Source organism: Epinephelus lanceolatus, chromosome 6 (assembly GCF_041903045.1).
Source record: "Epinephelus lanceolatus isolate andai-2023 chromosome 6, ASM4190304v1, whole genome shotgun sequence".
NCBI classification, from domain to species: Eukaryota; Metazoa; Chordata; class Actinopteri; order Perciformes; family Serranidae; genus Epinephelus; species Epinephelus lanceolatus.
Window position 1 is genome coordinate 15629538 of NC_135739.1, and position 24466 is coordinate 15654003.

General features: G+C 40.1%; 2 protein-coding genes across 2 annotated transcripts in view; one reads left to right on the forward strand and one right to left on the reverse strand.

The window, feature by feature from the left end:
• The window catches only part of glis1b (GLIS family zinc finger 1b), a 95377-nt gene extending 75198 nt beyond the window's left edge, over positions 1–20179 (reverse strand). Inside the window, exons 1-3 of the mRNA XM_033621461.2 lie at positions 20131–20179; positions 16802–17032; positions 16353–16682 (exon numbers count right to left, since the gene is read on the reverse strand). Of these exons, the coding sequence (XP_033477352.2) occupies positions 16353–16635 (283 nt within the window). The 5' untranslated portion in view covers positions 16636–16682; positions 16802–17032; positions 20131–20179. The remainder of the gene's footprint in view (positions 1–16352; positions 16683–16801; positions 17033–20130) is intronic.
• Positions 20180–21371: 1192 nt separating this feature from the next.
• Positions 21372–24206, forward strand: dio1 (iodothyronine deiodinase 1). Its single transcript, XM_033621073.2, has 4 exons — positions 21372–21770; positions 21864–22007; positions 22669–22868; positions 23263–24206. Exons 1-4 carry the CDS (start codon positions 21386–21388, stop codon positions 23326–23328), a joined length of 795 nt encoding a protein of 264 aa, XP_033476964.2. The 5' UTR covers positions 21372–21385; the 3' UTR covers positions 23329–24206.
• The last annotated feature ends 260 nt before the right edge of the window (positions 24207–24466 follow it).

Here is a 24466-nt window from a genome sequence, read left to right on the forward strand (position 1 = left end):
TTAGGCAGTATCTGAGGTGTTTCTGATACTGATATTGGTATCAGAAAAACTCTAGTTATTGTGACCTTTTTGGCTCTAATTGTGTAGTGAAAATCTGATATCATGCCAGCCTATGGTGCATTATACAAAGTGTATAATATATACTAATAATATACTAATATAATATATACTAATATGTATAATGTATACATTAGTGTGACCATAATATTGTGGGAAAAACAATACATACACATTTCCTGACTTATTTAAATCTGACGTACTGCGCAAAATATTTATGTATATAGTATGTCACATAGCTGAAATGAGAACTTGGTGAAAACTAAGTTTCTTCAAATTTAAATCATCATGTGATCACACATAAACTGCTTATATATACAGCCCCTGGTTTGATTCTGGATGGGGATGATAGCTGCATGTCCTTCCCATACTCCCTCATTTGCGATCACCTCTCTACCCTTAGATAAAGCCAAAAATTCCTTAAAAAACAAAACAGCACATACCAGGCAGACAGGAATGCCTCTGAGTACTAAGGTGATTATACATCCACCCCGCATGTGATAGACTCAAGTGAAAAGAGACTGTTGTTAGTTGATAGATTTTTGGATGGGTTTGCGGTGAGAAGGAGCCTAATCAGACGATAACGAGCAGAAATAAAGAAATCATTCTTCATCATCATCTTGGCCTCTGCCATGTGTGTTGTTTGGCTGTTCTTGGCTCGAGAGCGTACGGCCTGAATAAAAAGGGAACCTCGAAGGGCTCTGGCCTGTACCATGTGTCAAGCCTTTCACATAACCTGGCATTCATTGTGAAGCTCTTTTACGAACCATAAAAAATATTCATTTCGCCCCTGACCTGTTTTCCAATATAGTCTCCAAACCCATAAAAGGGTTTGCTTTTCATTTATTTTTATTTGAAGAACTTTGAAATGCAAATGTTTGTTTCCTTGCATGTAAAAATTGAGAGAAGCCATCTTAAAAGAGAAATTTGATGTGAAATATGAATTCTGGCCATTTTACATCATCCCTAACATAAACATGTGGGTTCTCAGTGCAAGTCTTTTTGTGCTGTTAAATGAGTGTACTTTGGCAGACTGCAGTGTACATATACTGATGCTTTGCCTCTCTCGCTGGACTCCTTCATGACTCAGAGCTCTTGAGGCTTGTAGAAGACTGGCATCTTTACAGTGGCCTAGATTGGCTATATTTTCGTGTCAAATAACAGGTCTGGCCCTGTAAAAGTGGGCCTGTGGTAAACTGTGCATTTACATTTACAGCTAAAGCTATCAAGGACATGGCTAACAAGTCTTGTTGACTTTTGTTGAATTGCGGTTTCGGGGGCTATACATTAAATATTTCTTTCACTGCAGCCTTTTCTACCCCTCAAATTAAAGTATATCCACGCTAAGCTTCTTTTTTTTTTATTTATTCTTTTCGTTTATAGTTACTGTTAAACTTCCAATTTTAGTTGGACTAAAAGGCTGCATTCTTTAGAACAATAATGGCCGTGTTATTGCAGAAAAAAGGTAGAAGATTTATTGTTCCCAGTGTATCAAATCATTCTCAAAAATTTGCAAATAATAAAAAAAACACATACTGGCAATTTATGCTGGAGGTCAGTACTACACTGCCATTTATGTGCAATCAGATATGAGTACCAGGACAATCAACGCACCACAGATGCATAAAAGTGACTCAAAAATAGACTTGAATTATCGCTATGTATTGTACTCATTGTAAATTTGAATACTTTAAAAAAAATACTTGGAACATTCAGAGATTTCTTAAAGACGAAGAGTTGCAGTGCATGTGGTGATGCTTAGTTCAACATGCCAGGCGTGCCAACTGTTCCATGTACAAAGTCCGACTCTGTGCCCAAGCCTGGCAAGAGTCCTGAAATGCTCTGTATTTGTTTGAAGCCTAAAATGGTCAGAAAATGTGGAGAGGCCTACGTAAACAGTGACGATGTTTGAGAAGACGAGACAGAGTCATGTCCGATAAGTGTTGGTGTCAGTCCCGCTTTGATCAAGTGGAATAGGCAATGTGATTAGCAGTGAAACCAAAGGGCTTTCTTGGAAACATGGAAGGTGAGAGAGTTTCGAGGACATCAATGGAATTTGAAACCAGACAAAAAGGCATAGTTTCTTCACCTGTATTGTCTGGTAAAAATATTTGCTTTGCTTCCATCACATTGGTGAGAGACGCCGTGATGACAAAACTTTGTTGCCAAACCAGCTATCAACTTAATCGCTAAATGATTCAATTCATGCCAGACAGTAAAAATCTTGGCTGTTTCAGTGGTTTATTTTCACAGTAAATGTAAAGCACAGTTTGATGGGGGGAAAAGAAAACATGTCAATTTGTTGTTCAATATTTTTTTTTGCTTTGTTTATGTTGCTTTTTATTATGGGAAAAGCCACACAATGCAGCACAGTTACAAAGCTAAGCCTTTATTTATATCCTTCTTTTCCAACTCAGACAACAAAGCACTACATGACAGATTAAACAATAAAACCCTATTCAGTGCAGCATTTCGATGCTTCAACTCATTTAACATGTCTTGCATCATTTTACCAACAAACCCTGAAAGGCCTGGAACACAGTAGTACTGTGTGTTCCTCCACAGGACAGCAAACACACTGTCAAACTCCATGGAGCACTGCAGAACGCACCGAGCTGTGTAATGCTGTGGAACAAGCAGCAGGTATTTGTTAGTTAATCAGCGTTTGACTTAAGCTAGAGGCTGAGGTTGTGTTCAGGAGCAGCAGGGCTGTTTTGACTAAGCCATCTCAGAGAGGGCCCGGTCATGGAGACTCCCAGCATTTGTTCGAGATTAGCGGCCTAGTCCTGATGTACTGAACTCAGGTCAAGCAGAGTGCAAGGCTCGGACGTGAGGCGAGTTTCACCCTATCTCTCCCATCTGTAGCTCTCACACAGCATATCTACTAGTCCGGGTACATGAGACACACAGAATAATGTGATTAAAGGTTTTGGAGCGGAGCTTGGAGTTCGCTGAGGGGAGTTGTTCCTTCAGGAAGGAGCATTACCCCATCTGACAGACAGTCACTAAGGCATTTACAGCATATTCAAAGTAATAAGCATATCAAGATTGTCCTTCTTACCCTATATACTAAAGTCTCCTATTCTGTGTACCATCTGTGTACATTTATGTACCTTCTGTGTGTCATGCTTTGGTTGGTTTCTATTGCATGGAAGTGTGCTATCAGATGTGAACGCATCTAGTCCGTGTATCTATGCTGAATAAAGGAATAACAATAGCCCACATGCTCTCAGCCTATCATTAGCCAAAATCCTAAATGAAAACCAACTGTGTGGGAACAATAAAATAATTTGTCAAGGGAGAAGGGTGCAGATAAATTCTGCAAAGCGTTTTCCAATTGGCTGAGGCCGCGGTATGCTGGGCCAAGTGCTCAGCACCTGGCTGTCACGGCTCTGACGCTGCCTAATTCATTTTAACTTTCAAACACATGCCTATTAGATCACTGTCGATATGAGCTTAAAGTGCCTGATTAGGCTTTTTATCGGTATTAGTCAACATGTGCTGTGAGCTGACTTTTTAAGGGCAAAAGTTAGATAAACAGAGAGGAGAGAAGACAGAAATCATGCTTTTCTCTCCTGTCTTCAGTCCCTCAGTCTGTGCACTAAATCTGTGACTCAGCTTCAGTGAGGACATACTGGGGGGAAAGCCAGGTACTCATCCCAAATATTCTTGTCAGAAACTCCTGGTGATATATAAAAGACATTTCCTGCTACAGGAATGTTTATTGGTTACTGAAGCCGTGTGAACCCATGTGCCTTGTCTGTGCTGATCCAAGAATCTCAGCGTATCAGTTTTAAGGTAAGTGAAGCTCCTACTGATGGGTTTTGGCTTTGTCGTAAAGGTTGAATGCTGAGCTGGGGGAAACAGCCGTAAATGTCGAGTCAGCTAGGACAGCTACGCACTGGTTCCCATTAGGCTCATATTTTACATACTCCATTTTTAACATAACCTGCCAACCACCACCATCTTTATTAAATATGACAGAAATCAAGGTTTGGAAGGTCCGAAAGGTGGCGATCCAAAGCAAACATTGTATGTAATGATAAAAATAGACATCTACACTATGGATGAGAATTGATAAGATTTTATCCATACCAGTTCTTTTATCGATTCCCTAATGATTCATGATAAATTTTCTGTACACCCTTTCTTTGCTCATTTTTCCTCCCTGTGCAGCGAGCATGAAAAGGGGAGCTGATGGGCGAGTCCAGCTAGCTGTAGCAAAAGACTGTTGTCTTACTTTGTTGGTCAACGAAAAAATCTGCTCAGCCTGCCTACATGGCAATTATGTTATTATAACATAGGATATTTACCCTCATGTATGGATGTGCTGCTTGGCAGTGGCACTCATGCGCAGATTGTCAAATACATGGCATTCCTGGAATTTGTTCCATAGAAAAAAATTTCAGTTTGTTTCCACTCTTACATGAAATTATCATCTTACAGACAGACATTGCAAGCAGCAAAGTTGTCATGAAACCACTAGTGATGCGTGGGCTGAATAACAACCTGCTGGTCCTGCAGGTCGGATGGTTCAGGTAAGCTTGTTAGAAAATATCGCGGGTTTCAGATGGGTGGGTCATTAAGTTACAAAGCAGCGTTCTGACTTTTTAATAACTTACAGAAACATTGTGCAATAGTCCACCTTCCTCCTTTTCTTCCTCTCTCTCTGTCTGTCTCTCTTACGGCATCTTTCAAACACGTACAGCAAGCACCATCAGTGTTGCTGCACTCAAGATTTCCGTTACCCAGTTTTAGATCAGGAGAATCTTTTGAAGTCCAAGATATTTGAATCGCTCCGGTCATAATGTCCGGTAAAAATACTTCCCTCTGAGAATATGTAGGCCTAGCACTGTGTCCTAACAGCAAGCAAACAAGCGTCTCTGTCCATTCTGAAACCGTTCAATATGTACTTCTCTTACGTCATGTAAACAAATCACATAGCATATCAGCTGTGTGCCAGAGATCATATTTAAAACGTACCCACTAAAAAGACAGGTGAGTACTTGCTGCCTATTGACATTTTTTTAAAATAGAAAACATACATTTTATATTGTGATATTTACTGGAAATTACATACAATATAGCCAACAGCAAGTAGGTTGTTATTCGCAATGGTCAACACTGATGAATGCATATGTTTGTGGGTCAGGTGGGGCGGGTGGCTCTCATAACAGGTTGGATTGCGAAGAGTTTTAAAAAACTGTTACCCGCACATCACTAGAAGTCAAACTTTGGACCGCTTCTTCCTCTCCACTATGACTCTTTCCTCTAGCAACAATGAGTTTGACGTCATTGTTTTGCAATGTGCAACTGTCAGATGCCAGCATTGAAAAAAGGAACTGATAAGCTCGGCGGCATACGATTCCAGTGGATCGCACAATATGGAACCGGTTCTGAATTCCAATCCCTAATCTACACCTGTAAACTCACAAAGGCACATAAGGGGTAGCTAATCACATACAGTATGTGCAAAGGCATTGGTGCACAAACACACAGACATGTATGTCTTCAACTGTTCAAAAGCATTAAATAACCATGTCATTGGTAATTGATTCTGTCAGAAAAAAATATCACCGAGTTAGCATTTACTTTGCCAAGTATTGAGATTTCTTACTTTCATAAACAAAGTTGCGTGTCCCGTTTTGAAAACATGCAACAAGCTGCTGACCAGTGTTGCAACAGATTTTATTTTCAAGCCAGGAAAAGCTAAAAACAATCTTATTTTGCACTGCAACGTATTAACCTCTTCACTGGACTTCTCTGTTGGATCTCTGCTCTAATTAGCTGGCAAAAAGCGTGTGTATTTTTATTAACTTTTCAAGGTATTCATGTTCAGAGTTCGTGAACCACCATGAGTCCATTCTGTCCTCCACTTTGACCCAAACATAAGCACACGTACAAGTACACACACTGTCCAAATCTGCTCACTAATAAAACTGCCAACAACGAGCCCCATAAGAGATCCAAAGTGTCCAACATAATGTTTGTGTTAAGCAGTGTATTATAGAAGCCGACTTCTGGGTCTTGGGGGGAATGTTAAGCATGTTAATGAAGAGTGCATACTGAGGCTATTACTCAGTGTAATATGGATCCATTTAACACACTTATTGCACAGCCCATATGAAGTAAAGGGGTCCTACATTTAATCTTGGCAACAGTAAATCAAAGAACAGAACTAATTGTCTTCAACAAAACTCCTTAAAGCAAAATCATTTCCTCATTTAGGATTTCAAGAAAACTGTAAACAGAATGAAAACCGCACAGCTTTCTCTCAAATGCAAAGTGACATAGGGAATGTGAAGCAGACAGATACTACAGGAGCCAGAAGATAACAGATGCATCTATTGTTCCCAGTGGAAGCGTCTGGACAGAGCAACCAGCTCATCTGTGAGCTGTGGTTCTTCGCTGCAGAGAGTGACATCAAGCAGATGTCTCTGGTAGCCAGCAACATCAGTGCAGCAACTAGAAGCCAATGTCATATAAAACTCAATCAACTCAGTCCTGTTTAACAACGATCATCCCAGTCACCAGAAGAAAATGTTGGCATTGTATATGTCTGCAAACAATGGTTACGTTATATTGGTACGTTTTTAATATAGACATTTCTAACGGATGTAGGATATGAGCTGACTGTCATAAACCTAACCGCAAGTTAAGCACAGCGTGGTGAAACATAAGGAAATGCAAACTCTCAATGTATCTGCTACATCAATGTACAAATGCAATGTATCCGTGGTTTGCAGAAATGTATGCTGCCAACATTTATTGTGGTGATGGGGTTGCAATAATGATGAAACAAAGACATGTGACAAACACAATAAATAGACAATCCTTGGATTATCTGAGAAAATGAAGAGGGAATAAGAATCAACAATGCTCACCCTCCTCAAATGTTACAAATGTTGTCAAAATGCCCTTTAGGCACTAAACCTCCATCTGTCTGTGGTTGTAATTGGACAGCTACCAGGTGTTAGGATGTGTGGCTGAGATGAAGCGGAGAATTCCTGGGAAAAGACATTCACTCTTAACAAACCTTTAGTAAAATAATACAAGTGTCATGTTTGCCGTTTCAATACAACATGGGGAGTTCTCATGCAGAACATATTCCCACACAATGAAAAAACTCTCTCCACTGCATCACATCATGGGAAATTGCATCTTCTTATCACATACTTTATCTCCATGCTCTGATATTAGCCCACTGAAAAACAGCCTTCCCTTTCAAATATAATTGTCTGTAAAAAGTCTGTAAAAATAACCCTAAGCGTTACAGATCACAGCGCTGGCATAGAGCCTCTAAACTTTATTAACATCCAGAGTCAGCCTGGCGAAGCTCCCAGCTCCCTGAAACTTGGACTTACAAAGCGTTAACCTGAACAGGGCACCAGCCTCACTTTCCTAAAATCTTCTGCTTCCTCTCCTCATGCAGAATCGTGCTGTCCAGATTTGCTACTAAAAATGAAACATTTTGACAAATCACCAGTCCACCTGTGCTGCATTGCTGCCTGTGTGCTGACATTGGATGAACAGGATGATATCACTCTCGGCACTGACAGAACCTTAGAGGCCCTGACTTCAAGCAATACATAAGCTATAATAAATTTTGACGCAAAGATTTGCTTGCCAGCGCTTTAAAATATATCATTGAAAGAATAATTCAATAGATATTGACTCTGTGTGATGAAACTTGGCTCTCTATCTGGGACAATAATGCATACAGATCTATATCTGCCAAGACATAATGCACATATGAATATCTGAGTCCACATCAAGCGCAAGTTGTCACGCTCAGGGTTTGTGATTGATGTCGACCCACATCATCCACCAGCAAGCAAGAGTAGTTTTTCTCTGAGCAACCTTTATTCCGTCGTTCCTTTGTGCACTTATTAGTCCTGGTAAGCAAGTTAATACAGTGCAGGGGCTGGATCGCATTGCACATGACTAGAGAATAAGTAATTCTTCCAGAATGCTAGGCTTCTATTAACAAGCACTAATAAAGTATATAAACTGCACTATTAGACTTTATAATGTCTTTCATAGTCCTCTGGGGCAACGCCAGCCAATGGTGCAGTGAGCTGACTGGGCACTGCCCCATGGCAGCTTCCTGGCAGAGACGGAGAGAGAACAAGAGGAAGGATAAAACTCAAGCTTTTTGGCTGCTTTCTCCTCCGCTCTAATGAAGGCATTAAAACAGCCTCCGCTCGCATCATGTTTGCCCGTTTGTTTTTGACCACTCAGTTGAAGCCAATGTTTGATTGGCTGGCTGATTAATCTCCAACATGACCAGCCTAGTAAAAAAGGGCCATTTCAGACACCATTTAAACAAGTTGAAACTGTTGCTGTAGCAGTTTTTAAATGGTGACCTGTTTCCAAAGCTGTGATGCACACTGAGCAACTATTACGTGTTGTGAATGTTACTCACATCTTGATCACAGATAAAATGAGATAAACTGCTGATACAGTGGTAGTAGGACACTCTCTGGTGGAAAAGATTAAAAGGGAGCCTCCTCATGATTGACTCAGATGTCCAAAACTGCCCCATCACACTCAAACAATCTGTGTACTTGCAGCTTGTTTAGGGACGTCAGTGAAGCCCTGATCCTAATGGCCACTTCTCTCCCCTGCCATCTCCCTCTCTCTCTCTCTGTCTGTCTCCCTCTCCAGCTGACAGCTGTGAGGGCCCAGTCAGCTCTGGCAGAGGCAGCACAGCGACGGATGGCCGTCTAAACTGCCACAGTCAGAGTGGAGCGGATTTTTCTTTGATGAAGCACAGCAGCGTCGAGCCAAGAACAGCAAGTGGCACAGCCGAGATGTAAATCAAAAACCCACCCGTGTGCTAAGTCATACACAGAGAGGTCTGCGAGAGGAGTCGCTGCTGTCTGAAAATGCATGAGTAATACAGACTCTATAGACATGTGGTCAGCTGTGGCATGTCTGTCCAGGCGAAAAGAATCAGAAAGAAGTCGCTTTATGTTTGCTTGCAAATTGTTAAAAAGGGAAAACAAATCTAATTCACAAAGACCTGGCATCTTGTTCCCCACATCAGCAAAAGTGTAGTGTGTGAAACTTTGTGAGTACTTCTCAAGGCAAGGTTTAGACTAAAAATACATTTTTATGATGACATATCTGAGCCAACTCTGCAGCTTTTTCTTGATTATACTGAGGCCCAGAGCACATTTCTTCTGGTATTCCAGTGATATTTCGACACTTACTCAAACCAGATCATATTTTTGCTCTGTGACTGACTGGTTGAATTTGTTGGCAGAATGAAAGTCAGCATTCCTTTGGTTACAGTGAGATGCAATAATCATACCACACTGGTCACATAAGAATGAGAACATCTGACCTGACCGACACCGACTACGGTGAAGAAAAAGGACAGCGGAGAGGTGGCAGTGCTACAAGATTTGTTTCTGTTTGTTTGTGGCTTCATACACGCACATGTTCATTCTGCAACCTCAGAGGACTAATCAGAAGATACTCAAGCTGAAACAGTCTCAACCTCTCATAAATCTCCTCCTCCTCTCTTTGAATCCAACCTCAGTCAAGTTGATGCAACACTCGTCTCTTCCGCTGCCACTTATCTCCCGTTTCCACACACGTCATGCATATTCCCGGCCAAGTTTGATTGAGGTGATTCAGCCAAGCAGATGCCAAACCAGGGGTGTTCTCTCACTCTCCCTCTCCAGTGGCTGTGACTCAGGAAGCACTCTCATTCCATTACCCAGCATTCCCTCCTCAGCGTCTCGGCCAGACAGAGGTTTACGGGAATACCGCTGCAGAATCATCACCGGGCCTTCGCTTTATGAATCAATGGAACATGCTGCAAACATTACACCCTGCAACACCCTTCCCAGGCAGCACCCTCACATTTGCCCATAACTCACTGCTGAGCTCATACAAGACGCAAAAGACGTGGGCTGAGGCGCTCTCTTTAGCTCATGGGAATGTAGTGACTGGTGAGAAAACTTGTGAGAAGAATGTTACTATCATTGTACTACTTGGATACACATAAACAGGCCTGTATGTATCGTTCCACATGATTTAGAGGCACAAATGCAGAAAGGAGAGGATGTTAGGTTTTTTGTCAGTCAATTCCTGTTGACAAATTCTATGTAAAATATCATCAAACTGACAAGCAATACCAAAAAAATGCACTCTATAACCTCTTCGCCATCTGGTACAAAAAAAAAATTTGCTCGGTTAACCTCGGCTGTGACACCAAGTGTTCCACAAGTTCAATAAAAGGTCAAATCTCTTTTAGCAGCAATGACAGCGAAATGTTTCCTCTGAGGGTTGTTCAGTCTTTCACAACATCTGGGAGGAACAGCTATAACCTTCCCTCACTGCTACAACCTTTTGGCATATTGACCGACAGTGATGCTGACATCTTCAGCTGCTCTGTCAGACTTCAGCCGTAATAAATAAGATATCTTGGTGCTCCACTTGATCCGCAGAGGTGGCAGCGATTCAGTGTCTCAACTGCAATTCAGCTAGGAAAAATAGTTTGCTTTAGGACAGAAATGAGTATATATTGTTATAACCTACATTTTTCGGGGCAAATGTGAACATGAAAGTGGCTTATAAAACCAACATTTTTAGATAATTGTGTATCTGAGGATCTGGATTACAGTCATAATTGGTTTTCAGCTTTGCCAGAGTATAGTTAAAAATACAATCATTCAAATTTTTGAGAAAGAAAAAGACAAAAAAAAAAAAAGAAAAGTTTGGGCACAAAGGCTGCTGAACCATTCACATATGCACACACACACAGCCTAGTGCATTATATTTAAGTTTCTACAATTCATAAACCGAAACAACACCTAGACATAGAAATATATCATAAAAAGCACTCTAAACAAGTATTAAAAAATGTGCAAACTGAAGCCAAATTAATATTTCAGAAAAAAAGATTATATTAACTAGGGCTTTACGATATATCATTTGAACATCACCATCGTGATGTGCGCATGTGCGATAGTCACATCGCAGGACATGCAATGTTTTCTCGTTTTTTTTTTTAGAACATGTAAACTTTTGTTTTGCTTCAGAAAAGCAGCTCTGAAGAAAGCTCCTTCTCCGCTCCGTTCGCCTCTCTCTCTCTCTCTCTCTCTCTCTCTCTGTAGCTCACTCTCTCTCTCAGTCGCTCCCTCTCCAAGCACTCAGCAGCCCCTCCCCCTCTCGTGCACACGCTGCAGTCAAAATGAAAATGAGCGACATGCAAGAGAGAGAAACGGTGAAGGAGGATTTATGCCTGGTATGTTCTGAAAGTCACTATGTCACATTACACGATTGTGGAGTCCTAAAATCGTGCCTTGACTTGGCCAACAGACATGACACACTACACGATGGTCCACACCAATTATCCCCGGTCGTTTTGTCCTGTTTTTATTACTTCTACTATTATTTCAGTCACTGTGTCTGTTCATGTGCCAGGCGAAATATTGTTGTAGTCACCTAAAAAGCGCCACCAGACGGCAGGACCTACATTTGAAGTACTGTACACAAACATACAAGCCACTGAATCCTCCACAACAAGTTCCTACATAGGTTTCACAATAAAAGCCACAATAGTAAATGGATAGATTCTCTCAACCGAGGTTATACGGGGCTTTTAATTTGAAACAAATTCAGGAAGTGTTGAGTTTGAAATGACAACACAATGCATTAACTTTATGAAACAACGGGAGCGGATAAAAAGTAGAAATATAAAGATACAGAGGGATTAATAAATAACGGCCCTTTTATAATGTAGTCTATTTCACATGAAGCTGGTAGCCTCTGCAGTTGTGGTGAGTAAAGGCCACTATTTTTTAATTTTCTTACTTTAAGTCATCTGGTGAAAATTATTGTATTTTTTAATATCGCAATATATATTGCAAAAAAAGAAATTAAAAAATCCCGATGTCAGTTTTTTCCAATATTATGCAGCCCTAATATTAACCCCCCATTTCACTGCTGCACTAAAGATAATGTATGCATAAAGAACATCTATACCTTCTACTGAATGGCAGAAGCACATATTCATTGTGGAGGACATTGTTAGGACCAGGCAAATGAGTTTGCTTATCAGTTTCTTCTTTAAAAATCTCTTGCAGAGATGTTGGAGTCAAAAGACCCGTGATTTTCCCTGGTTGTCTTATCAAATTCTGGACTTGAAATTTTAATTTCACAGTTATATTGTCAAACCAGACTGTGACACCATAGTGAATTACTGACTCAATAGTTTCACTGTGGGAGAACGTCATTATGCTCTTAATCTCTCCACAGAGCTTTAATCTACAAAAGAAAACTCAATTAAGGATTGATTTAAGATCGTAAAATTTTAACATGGGGTGACTAATTTAAACTCACACCTAAATATTTGCGCTGTGTCACCTGCTGAATCATTTCCCCCCTGTGATCCATCCATTCATTCTCTTTGGTCTTTTCAGCATTAAGGAACAAGTTAACAAAGAACTATTTCTATTAAACCATCATTTACACTCTTGAAGCATTGACAAAGACTACTGTCATACCCCTGAGTCAGCAAAATGGGTATAACAACAACAAATGACAACTGGCTCACAAATCAAAACCAAAAGAAAATACTGAGAAGCAATACAAATAAATAATATGATCTGTGCACACATCAAAGCCAAACTCAAAGCAATTACAAGCCTGACGTCCGCCGTAATTTAGGAAATTCGAAACCCCTTGAAACAGCTGAAGCAAACATTTTCCCAGAATTATAGCTGTATAAACATTTTATGTGACACAAATCTGAAGATTTATTTTAGACAACTCTAGACAACTACCCAAAGAAGACACTGGAACACACAGATATTTCAAATGTGAACACCAGTTTCCTTGTGGGTTAGGCTAAGTGCCATATATTTGAGTACTTTGATGATGAATAATGTGAATATTTTTGGGAACATTTGTATTATCAATTATTCTTCTATATCAGAATTTCTATGAAGAGATATTTTTGCTTTTAAAGTGAGGATGAAATCTGCCCAGCAGAGAAACTGAAGAGAAAATTTATGTCCATCCTCCACTCCTCTTTCCACAAAGAATAATAATAATAAATAAACCACATAGTTTAATTAGAATTCATGACTTCACCAAAAGCACTTAATGTGTTGCTCTGTGCACACACAACCAAAATTATTCACAAGCTACTGCTAAGCTGTCATTAAGCGTTTGACACAGGAGAGGCTCAAAGCGGGGCTGTAATGGTCGGTTGTTTCTCATAACAGTCAGATTATCGCCCTGCAGTCTGACATCTACAAATGCTGCTGGGGAAAACACAGGAAACTAAGTCATTTTAAGGAAATTCAACATTGGTGCCAATGCCATTTCACCACAAAAAAAGTGTGTGTGTATACACATGTGTGGCATGTGTGCTTAGTGTGTGTGTTCAGCACATGCTGGCACAGTGTCTGTATGTATTAGCAAAGGATGCTGGTGGGGTTGTGTGCCTGCATACAGGTGTGCATGTATAAATATTCTATGTACGGTTTTATAGAAAACATGTCAGGATGATGTGTGTTGGCAAAAGACAGCAAGAAACAGCCATAGCAATGTAAAAAAGTCCCAACAATGATTAAATCCAAAATCCCATTACTCATCTCTTTACAGGCTGAATCAACAGACAGACCTCTGCATTTATCTGAGAGAGGGAGTGTGGGACTCCGGCACACTCCTCTAACTCAAACATTTTCCTCAAATAAGCTCACAGCCGAGGCAGCTTCGTCCCGGCCAGGAGAAACTTTAGTAAGGTATCAAATGATGCTAGAGTACACACTCCATTCAAACCTGATATTCTTTTTCAAGAGGGGTCAAGTGTTTTTCTTTGCAAGCTAAATATTTTCTTTGCTGGTGGGCACTAATATTTATAGCACAGTGGACTCGCAGTGTAAGGATGATCAGCCGCTGTTCCACTCACAAAAAGCAATACACATGGTTTCCAAACCTTCGGACCAGGTGTGACATAGGTCACTTGACTTAACTTAAAGAAAAATATAGAATTATTGTCCTTGGATTTATGCTGGGAACATTTCTTAAAATGCAACGGCATATAAACAATGAGGGTGACTAAATGTTGAGTTATTTTTTCATTCAGGACACCTGGTCCGTAAAAATCAAAACCAATGCCTGTATCGAGAATCTACCGACACAACTGCACTTCAGTTTTATAACTCTTTCATTAGCACACAAGCTTTCTCACTCTCACTTGATTATACACTCGTAAACACACATGGATGCACACAAATTGACATAAAAAATTTACAAACAACAAAGACTTGCATTTTTTGGGAGTAATTAGGAAATCAACAGCGCAGCACTGAATGCCTCAGAGTACATCGTGGTACAGCTTCCCTCCCCAAAAAATCCCACAATTAGGATTCGATGAAACATCAGCAGTGCATAATATTTTATCATCATTTTATCACTGAGTAATCGTTCATATTTTGCAATCACCGCACGCACAGTTAGAGGTCAGAAATCTCCAGTCTGAGGTAAGTTCGTCCTCCAGTGTCTCACTTCCATCAGGATAAATATTACAGTCTGTGTTTGTTCAAAGATTCCTTTCAGTATAAATCTAAAGCAATGGTTGAGAATGCAGTTTAAACTCCAGCTCTGTCCCCAAATGGGAGTATGTAATACGATCAGCCTCAAATGAGGCATGATACAAAAGACTGATGAGTACTGAGATCACTTTCATACTCCATGCTCACCATAAGAGACTATAAAACAACACAAAATGTCTGGAATACAGTGCATGATCATATAGGGGAGAGAGAGCAACACTAGAAGTACAAGATGAACTGAATAAACTTTTTATATCTGAAATTTTAAACGTAAAATATAATGTGAAAATGTATTACTGCTGTTACATGTTTTGCTTTGTAGTTGAATCAGTATGTGCATAAAGAAGATGATGTTGGGTTATTTGTTTTGCACTCCAAAATGAGGCTGAAAACTATTTTAATTCATAAGCCCGCAAGATACTGAAGCTATTAAAATATCACTCAACTGCCTCGCAGAGTCAGAACCAAACAAACAGATACTATGTGTCTGCCTCAATGTTAATCTGCTCAACATAATCCACAAACGCATAACACATCTTGCATTCCCACAATTTACGGGAAGCGAGTTCAAAAGCGTCGCAAAGACAATGAGACGATTCATTCTGTTTCGGGATGCTGGGGATGGAGGGCTGAGGGCACAACTGTGCTCCAAGAGAACTCATAAATGCTGAGACACATTCGGCAGACATATGGTTTGTGTTTAGCAAGAAGAAACAATAATCAAATCCGTTGATCCTCTTCTTGCTGCAAGGATGATTGCTAATATAAAAGTCTGTTCCGTCTAATCATAATTTAGGATGGGGCTGTAATTACCTCCGCCCTCTCACAACAACACTGTCTAAACAGGATGGAGCAGGCTTCCACGGAGATTCCAAGCCCAGTTTCCACTCTGGATGCTATCTGTATGACAGTGCTCATTTCATCTATGTAATTGTTTTAAAAGTTTTTGCTTTCACTGATGAGCCCATGTCAAAGTTTATTCTACTTTCCTTTTTTTTTTTTTTTTTTTAGGAGGTGTAATTTGAGCATGTAGAGGTAGAGTTAATTATATTTACGATTAATACTGTTACAAATGTGAGGGGAAAAATATCTGTGTTCATTATTCCTAAAAAATATTGTTTTAAACTGTCAAAATTTCGAGTTGCCATGTTTGCCATATTTAACTAAATGAGCCAACATCACACTAATCCTCTCATGAATTAAACGCTGCCATGCCTTGTTAACATCCATAGGAAATGCGCACTTGCTTGGCAGTTGCTCCACATACTGTACATCACTTCACATGGCCTTCGTGTGCAACACAGACTTTGATTCTGGTGTTATTTATGAATTGGCTGAGGATCCAAGTGAGCTCTGGGGTTAATTAACAAGCCTAATCCACAACTGCAAACAGGGCTCTCAACACAAATACACAGTACAGCTGCTTCAAAGGATGCTCCGGAGGAGACATATGGAAGCAACATTATTTTGGAAAACTTTTATCTCAAATAACCTCGAAACTGCTAATTGGTGAAAATGGCAAGACTGACAGGGCTGCTGTTTGACTGAGTTTGTTATTTTTAACCTTATTGTTTGTTTTAAAGAGAGCAATGATCATTATTACATTAAATGCCACTCAAATTTATCCACCTCGTTCAGAAATCACGTTTATAACCTCCAAACGCATCAATTAAAGAGTTGTGGGTGCTGCTCTGATTTGGACCTAGGGGGGCTTACCTTGCGCTGGTGGGAGCGAGAGGCACGAGCGCGGAGCTTTGGCTGACAGATGCGCTTTTTCTTCGGACACGCTGAGTCTCTTTGGGCTGGCGCAGCTCATGTGAGTCGGGGTGTCATGGGAGCTCCGGCAAATCTGCGATCCGAAACCACCGCTCCCGGCTCTGCGCGCACAGATGTCCGCTGTCTTGGCTCCGTACACGGACAGCGACAAGCCGGTGAAGTCTGTGAAAGTTGGGGTCTGACAGTGGCTGACCATCCCGAATAGCGCTGAGGGGTTCTGCATTGATGACTCGGGTTTCCCATGCGTTGTGCGGCCGCTGCTCACATTACCTGCGCAAAGGGAAAGTAACTAAATCACTGCAAACGGCATCAGCGCGAAGATGGGCTGTTTTCCCCGTGCTAACATTCATCTGACCAAAAGCAATCAACACAAGTCTGGTAACACCTACCTTCGTCAATAAGCCAGTGAGGAGCAGGAAAGGTGTAATTGCGCACATCAGCATGTTTATCAAACTGGAGGGGAGAGCATCAGCGAGCCCGATCGATAGCATCCTCTCAGTGAGGATCCGTCATCAGCATCCGCTGCGTCTCTCTCTCTCCCTCTCTGTCTCTGATTGGCACCCGATAGCTCCACTGCTCTGCAAGACTGGGGAGCACCAATGAAGACTGCGTCCGTGTTTCTGTGGGAGGATAAGATTTGGATCTGTTTGTAGTTCTGCACTTAGATGTGAAGTTTGCAACGTAGGCTACTGCATGCGCATTTGCTATGATAACAGGCTACTTGGCATATAGCCTATACCCAACCTTCAGAAGTGGATGCAAGAAATACAAAAGACGTCATTCGGCAACGGTGTTCTCCAAGCTTTGGTGCAGTACGTGCGTTATCACACTGATCAGATCAGACATTGCTTTTTTGTTTCGACACATGTATGATCGAAACACTGAATAAAACCACAGTGACATTAAGTGATATATCGCTAAAATGCTTAGCTGTATGCCAATATAAAGCACACCACAATGCTTTTTAGACTTTCTATAAAATTACAGGCTATAGCGATTTTTATAGAAAATGTAGCCTGTACACTCAGGACACATTTAAACTGCATTATTCTATTATTATATCTATTTTATTTAGTTTCCAGATGTGAGTTCTGACACAGCAGAAAATCCTGACATAATTTAGGTTAATGATTTGAGGTGTTTCCAAAAATTGCTCCTCAAAAATGTGAATTAAAGTGTGAAAGGAATCAAGTTTAGAAGTCTTACGATGAGGTGTCCAGCATTCAGTGTATGTCTGAGCTGCCCATATTATTTCAACATGCACGATAACTTGAGCTATTTTTGAGTTATTCTATCTGGATCATGCTACACTATCTGACTAAATGCACTGATTAAAAATGATGGATATCTATGGATTATTTTATTCTAAATTAGACTTGCAAAAAATATTATCTTCCAAGTCTTACCAACCTTCATAATCACGCGTTAAATTGTTATATCCTATGATAAACCCAGGGTTGAGAGAGCTGGTGTTCATCTCCAACAGGATTTCTGTGGTAACTGCTAATCAGCAGCGCCACCGAGTGGTCTTTACATGGAAGGTAAAATCCTAACGCAGGTCAGAGTTGACACAGTCACTAACAACATAAATTGTTGTTATTATGCACAAACAAGGCGGACAGGACAAACTGGCGAGTGGAAGATTATTAAAGTTGTGTAACAGATGTGGCGGGGTGTGTTCTGCCAGTAAAATGGGAGGTATGGGCTGTAAAAACGCGGAAATGCAGGACAGGAACATGAATACATCCATGGTGGGGAATAAAAGCTCTGATGCTGCCTTTAAGTGCTGTTGGAAATATGAATACCTGTGGATGAGCGTGGACAGTTATGTCTGTTAATGGTTTAGGCAGTGGATATTATGTGTTAGTTTTGGCGTTTTATGCCAGTACCTGCTCCTTTGCTGTAACTTTTCATGCTGTTTCAGTTTTTTTTATTTATTTGTGACTGGTGTGTTGCACAGAGTTTATAGCCATTGCCAATTTTAAGCTCTTGTCCCTAGTTGGGCTTTTACATGTAGGCATACAATGTTGTTAAAATGTACAGTTTTAAACATCATACACTACAAACATGGAAGGAACAATACATACACCAAAATTCACATACTACAATACACACACCGCAATACATATATTGACAATACATCTACTACAAAAGACATACTACTGTATACATACCACAATACATATACTAAAATACACATACCACAATACACAGATACACTTACACTAATACCCCTTGGAAGACTGAGCGCAATTCGTGGATACAGCTCTGGTTTGCTTTTAGCCAGCATTTACCAGCAAAGAAGTTTGAAAACTACATGCAACATATCTTATTCTTTTTACTGATTTTCAGTCTGGCAAACTGTTTTCTAAAACAAAATGCAAAATCTGAGTCTGGTTAAACATGAACTTGGGACTCATAAAATCTGATATTAACTAGGCCCTACAACTTTTGGATGTTGTATTTTAACATGTGGTTGGTTAATCTGGGTGTAAATCAGCCACAGATCAAGAACAAGCAAGGGTGAACTGATAAATAAAGACAGCTCAAGTCTGCATGGAATCCAGGGAGTAGGCTATTGTTAAACTGTTAATGTATTTGTTTGGAAAATCTAAAGATATAGCATGGTGACTGCCACATACAGGGCTGTAGTTTAGTTAAGTATATAAACTTTTGCATATTCCGTCTGATTTAATGGTGACACACATATAGTGACCTGCACTGATGATGACTATGATGAGGATTTTAAACCTAATATTTAGAATCATGATTTTTGTCTAGTTATTTATTAACTTACTGTATATAACTGAATTGTCTGAACTGAAATGATCTATGGATACATATACACTGCTGCTTGTTTTTTTTTAAACTGTGTCTTGTAAGCTGTCCTTGAGAAAACTGAAAGGTGCCCATAAATAAAATGCATTACTATTATTGTTATTATCATTATCATCATCATTATTATTACTATTATAGGCCTATACACACACCATTAGGATTCTGTTAGAGTACTTTTGCATATTTTGTCAACTTTTCACATAGAGACAAATAGTTAAAGAAATGAATGGAGTCCACATCTTTAAGTTTCACTTCATTAAATAGCTTGTGACTGATGTATTTACTTATTTTAAAAGTCCTGCATGTTACTTGAATTGTTGGGACATGTTTCTCAACTGCTTGTCATCTATCTAGTAGGATGTAACTAAATTTAAGGACACTGGTCAGATTGGGGGCCCTGGACAAAAATGAGTCTTGGACCTGTTCTGATCCTTCTAATTTCTCTCTGTGCATTAGAAAGCATAAATGCCAGTCAAATTTGAATACACATTATGACAATAATATGAACGAATAGCTCCTGGGGCAGTTACCCGCTAGCAAGAAAAGAGGAGAATCAAGGAGAGAGGGATACAAGAAGAGCCACTGATGGATAAATGTTCAAATTCATGTTCAATTCACCAGCCACTCAATAGTAAATCATTATTTTGGTTCTGAAATCTACCAGCCACTTTTTTAGTGTACCAGCATTTGGCTGATGGCTCCTGCTAATTTTACACCCTGTCTGTGACCATTACAGATTAACTGGCCTTGTAGATAACCATTGGAAAAAAAAGTGTGCCACATTAACAACTTCTCTTCATTTCTGAACATGCAGACCAAATGTTGGGAGCTGAGTGTGTTTTATAGATTCATAGATGGCCTTGTGGTAAATTTTTATTACCTAAGAATCAAATCCAGCCAGCACAGAAGATCCATCCATCCATCACCATCATGGTGCAGCAGGTGTGCCAGAACCTAAATGAGAAAATGTTTTGATATCTGTACATTAAAATGACTATAGTTATTGACAGTCATGGGACACACTTCTAGATTTTTGTTTCATTATATGAGCCGTGCATTACAGAGTAGCAGCAAAGTAGCATGCCAGAGAGCTAAATGTTAAGAGAGTGGTTAAACATTTCAAGTAACTTTAGCTAGCTAAAGGCTAGCCAAAGAGTCAGGTAGTGTAAGAGACCAAAATATGGATTTCAAAATACACTTATATTCAGCATGTGGCGAAAAAGAGGACTGGGGTCGGAGGCCCGTGCCGACCAGTGTCTCCTAAACGTGTTTTTACATTAAGTAGCTACGCAACTGTTAAGCTAACATGTTAGCTAACGTTAGCTAGCAACAACGGTTCGATAGCTAGCGGCATATGCTAATGCTGACGCCCTCACACTTTGCTGGCTTCGGTGTAAATTATGGCGGGTGAAGTCTCATAGCTAAACTAGCCTAGATACTCGTTAGGAGTTTGTTTTGTAGTCTCTTTGTCCCCTTTTTGTATAAACCTTATAGCCTCGAAGAGAGACTCCTGCTAATGTTTAATTATCTCGATTTCTGTTTTAATGTTGTCGATTCCAAATCTTTAAATTAGAAATACAGGATTGGATTAAAATGTTGGTATCGCCCACGCAAACATTTAATTGTTTGGGGCATTAAAATTCAATTAAACACCTGCGAGATCCCGAAAATGACGTCATGGCTTTTCCCTTGAAAACATACCGGAAATTGCAATGTGCACACGGGAGAAGTTGCCTTCAGGGCCTTCTGGTATAAATCTTTTTATTTTAGCCAAACCACGATCATTTTCCTAAACCTAACCAAGAAAGGAAACTTTTCCCAACAGCTAGCTAAGTCTGTCTCAACCGCCATTTTTTGCCACTGACCCTCCATGTCCCTTTATTATTAGACATGGCCACTCCTACTTCTTCTCACAAAGTGTCCTAAAGAAAGACACTCAAGTACCATCGTTTTCAACAACACTGGGAGCGCTTTTAACATGGAAACGTTAACACTAATTCACGGATCAACAGTGCTCCATCGAGCCAGCATTTGCTCCGTGTGAACTAGAACGTACGAGCTTTCAGATGGTCCTTGAAGGCAGCTGTTATCAAACGTGAGGGAGTGGGCGGTAACCGACATGTTTTAACAATCAGATGGCAGCAGGCGCTGTAAGAACGGGAGTCCACTACCAAGGAGCAAGCATGTCCTTGCACAGATTGATGGTCTATTTGTCGACAGCATGCATGTTTTGCTACATGATAGGAGTCACTCTCATTGTCTCAATTTTGCATTTTATTTCTCCAAGTCTCACCAAGAAGCTAGTGCTCAAAATGGGTGAAAAGAGCACCATGACTCAGAATCCCAACTTTAAGTATGAAGACTGGGGTCTGACATTCGGATCTATGAATTTCATAAAAGTGGCATCTTACCACATGTGGATGTCTCTCGGACAAGCGGCGTTTGAAGGGGGAGACGCTCCGGATACACCTGTGGTCACCATGGAGGGAAAGAAAACAAGTATCGGCAAGTACTTGAAAGGTGAGTCATGAAGTCCAACCTTTGGGGTTTTGTTCCGGTTGTACAGCTCTCTTATTTTGCACTAAAATTTTAATAACTGTGTTTTCTCTGCAGACAACAGACCGCTAGTGTTGAGTTTTGGAAGTTGCACCTGACCCCCGTTTATGTACAAACTTGAGGAGTTCAAGCAACTCGTCAAGGACTTAAGCGATGTAGCTGACTTTCTTGTGGTCTACATCGCCGAGGCGCATTCAACAGGTGAGTGGAAGTCAGCCCAGTGTCAGGTGATGATATTATCAGCGTGAAATTTATTGCTGGAGGAGAAACTATGCATGCAAGACTTACAGGGAGAAGGTCAATCAAGAAAGCAATCAAACTTTGATTTATGAGCACTCTCCTGATAGACTTAAAAGTGCAAATTGGACAAAATAAATCTGTTTTTATGATGGATGTGTGCCTCAGAAGCACTTGTCAATAATCACTAAGAAGCACTAATCAATATTTATTAATGGCCTTCACTTTACATCACAATGATAAATATCTCTACAGTGGAGGATTTTTAAAAGCAATTTGTGCATGATGACATCACTTCGTACAATGATGAGTTAATAAAATAAAAGTCTTATCTTGGTTTAGGTCATGATTTATATTTTACCTAAAGAGTCTGTTGTGGAGTCTTTAAATGAACCCCCAAAAAGTTCACTGTGGAAAAGTCTTGATGTAGATCTGTGCTTAGAGCTCGGGCAGCAACACTACCAAAGTCTGGGCTACATTCACCTCAATAAAACTTTAATGTTTGATGCTGTAACACACTTATGCAACATCCATAAATCTGCATTTATTATGTGTTCCATAACTTTGATGCTCTGCTGCATTCAGGGTCCTTTAAGTGAAATCGCATTCTTTATCTCCGTGTCAGATGGTTGGGCCTTTACCAACAACATTGACATCAACCAGCACCAGAGCCTGGAGGACAGGCTGTCTGCAGCACAGATCTTGCTTCAAAAGGAGCCTTTGTGTCCGGTGGTTGTGGATGAAATGAATGATGTCTCTGCCATAAAGTATGGTGCTCTGCCAGAGAGGCTTTACGTGCTGCAGGCTGGGAAAGTTGTCTACAAGGTGAGATCTGTGCAGACAGATATATTCCTGTACGTTTGTTTTATGTGATTAAGAATGAAGATTGCCAGGGCCACATTTCTTTCCTGCCGCACTCATTGCTCTTTCCATGCAATCGCATGATTGAAAGTAATACCAGCATTGTGGGTGTAAAGGTCCCAACGCTATCTGCACTCACGCTATTGCGTGAGGAGGAGCAGTGAAAGAAACAGACAAAACACTTAGATTCTTGGCACGATGCCAGGGTCATGTTAGCCATGCCAGAAATGTAGAATTACACATATTAAATGACACAGACATGTCTCTGATTCTTAAGTTGGTATGTTCTTTCTAATTCTAAATGAAAACATGATTTAGTTACGGTGTCATTAACATTCCTCTCTTTGTGTTTCTCTAGGGGGGAGTTGGGCCTTGGTCTTATGATCCCATGGAGGTGCGTTCGTTCCTGGATAAGATGAAATAAGAAGGTTGTTTTTCCGAGCCATGTATTTTCCATGCAACAGGTCTTATATGTAGGGGTCTCTGTGTTCAGGAGGAGATGAGGGTATCAACATCATAATCACTGTATAATACTCATGTAACACAATGCCATCCTGTTTTTTGTTTTTTTGTTTTTTTGTTATTGTTATTTTAATCAAGACTCAAATCAAGTCACTGCCACGTCTACATGTAGTTCTGCAGCTGCTCTCTGGCATCCCTTACATCAACTATTGCATAAGTAGAAATGTTATAACCCCTACAAACTTGCACTAATATTGCTTCAAGGCTCTCCTGTACTCTGAAAACATACCGAAAACTCAGTCTCTTGAGGTTGAGCTCGCCTCTCAGTGTTTCTTAATGACAGCTGCAGATTAAACCGTTGGCCTCTGTAGCCAGATGAAGTGAGACACAGAAAGACAGTCCAGTCATGAGTTTGTGTTTGAGGTGTTGAATAATGTACAGGAGATTTCACCTAATATGTTGTCATAATTCCAAAGTTTAAAAGACCTTAAGATTTAAGTGAATGAAAGCACTTGTTTCCACTTGTCTTGCAGGTCCAGTTGTTAAGTATACAGTCAGTATTGTAAACTGTATTAACTGCTCTATAAATGCTTCGAGGTGATTTTCCGGGAGGCTGCTTTTTATATGATGATTACAGTGTAAACCTCTGGTAACTGTAATCTGATGAAACATTATCTAAAAGCAAGCCCTCCTTTAATTATGTCGGAGCATTTCTGATGAGACTCATAATAAGCATCTTGTTAAACAGTTTGCATTTTCTTTGAATGTTCTCATATCATAATGAAATGTTTTTCTTTTGAATGTTTGCATTGTAGTATAATAAAGAATAACCTGGGAAAACTCCTGCATCAAGCTCTTAATTTATACGCAACATTTGGCTTAAAGTGTGTCATAGGTCATTTGGTGAGTTGTGCTTATTTTGTCATGCCAAATCATTTGAAAGTTTCCGTACACCATCTTCCACTGCAAGCCGATATTGCTGGATAGATATGAAAAAGATAAATTTCAATCATATTTTCTTCACTCAAAAAACATAGACAATCTAAGTTATTGCTCCCACAGTGAATTATTAAAATGAAAAGCACCAGATCTGTGAGTGA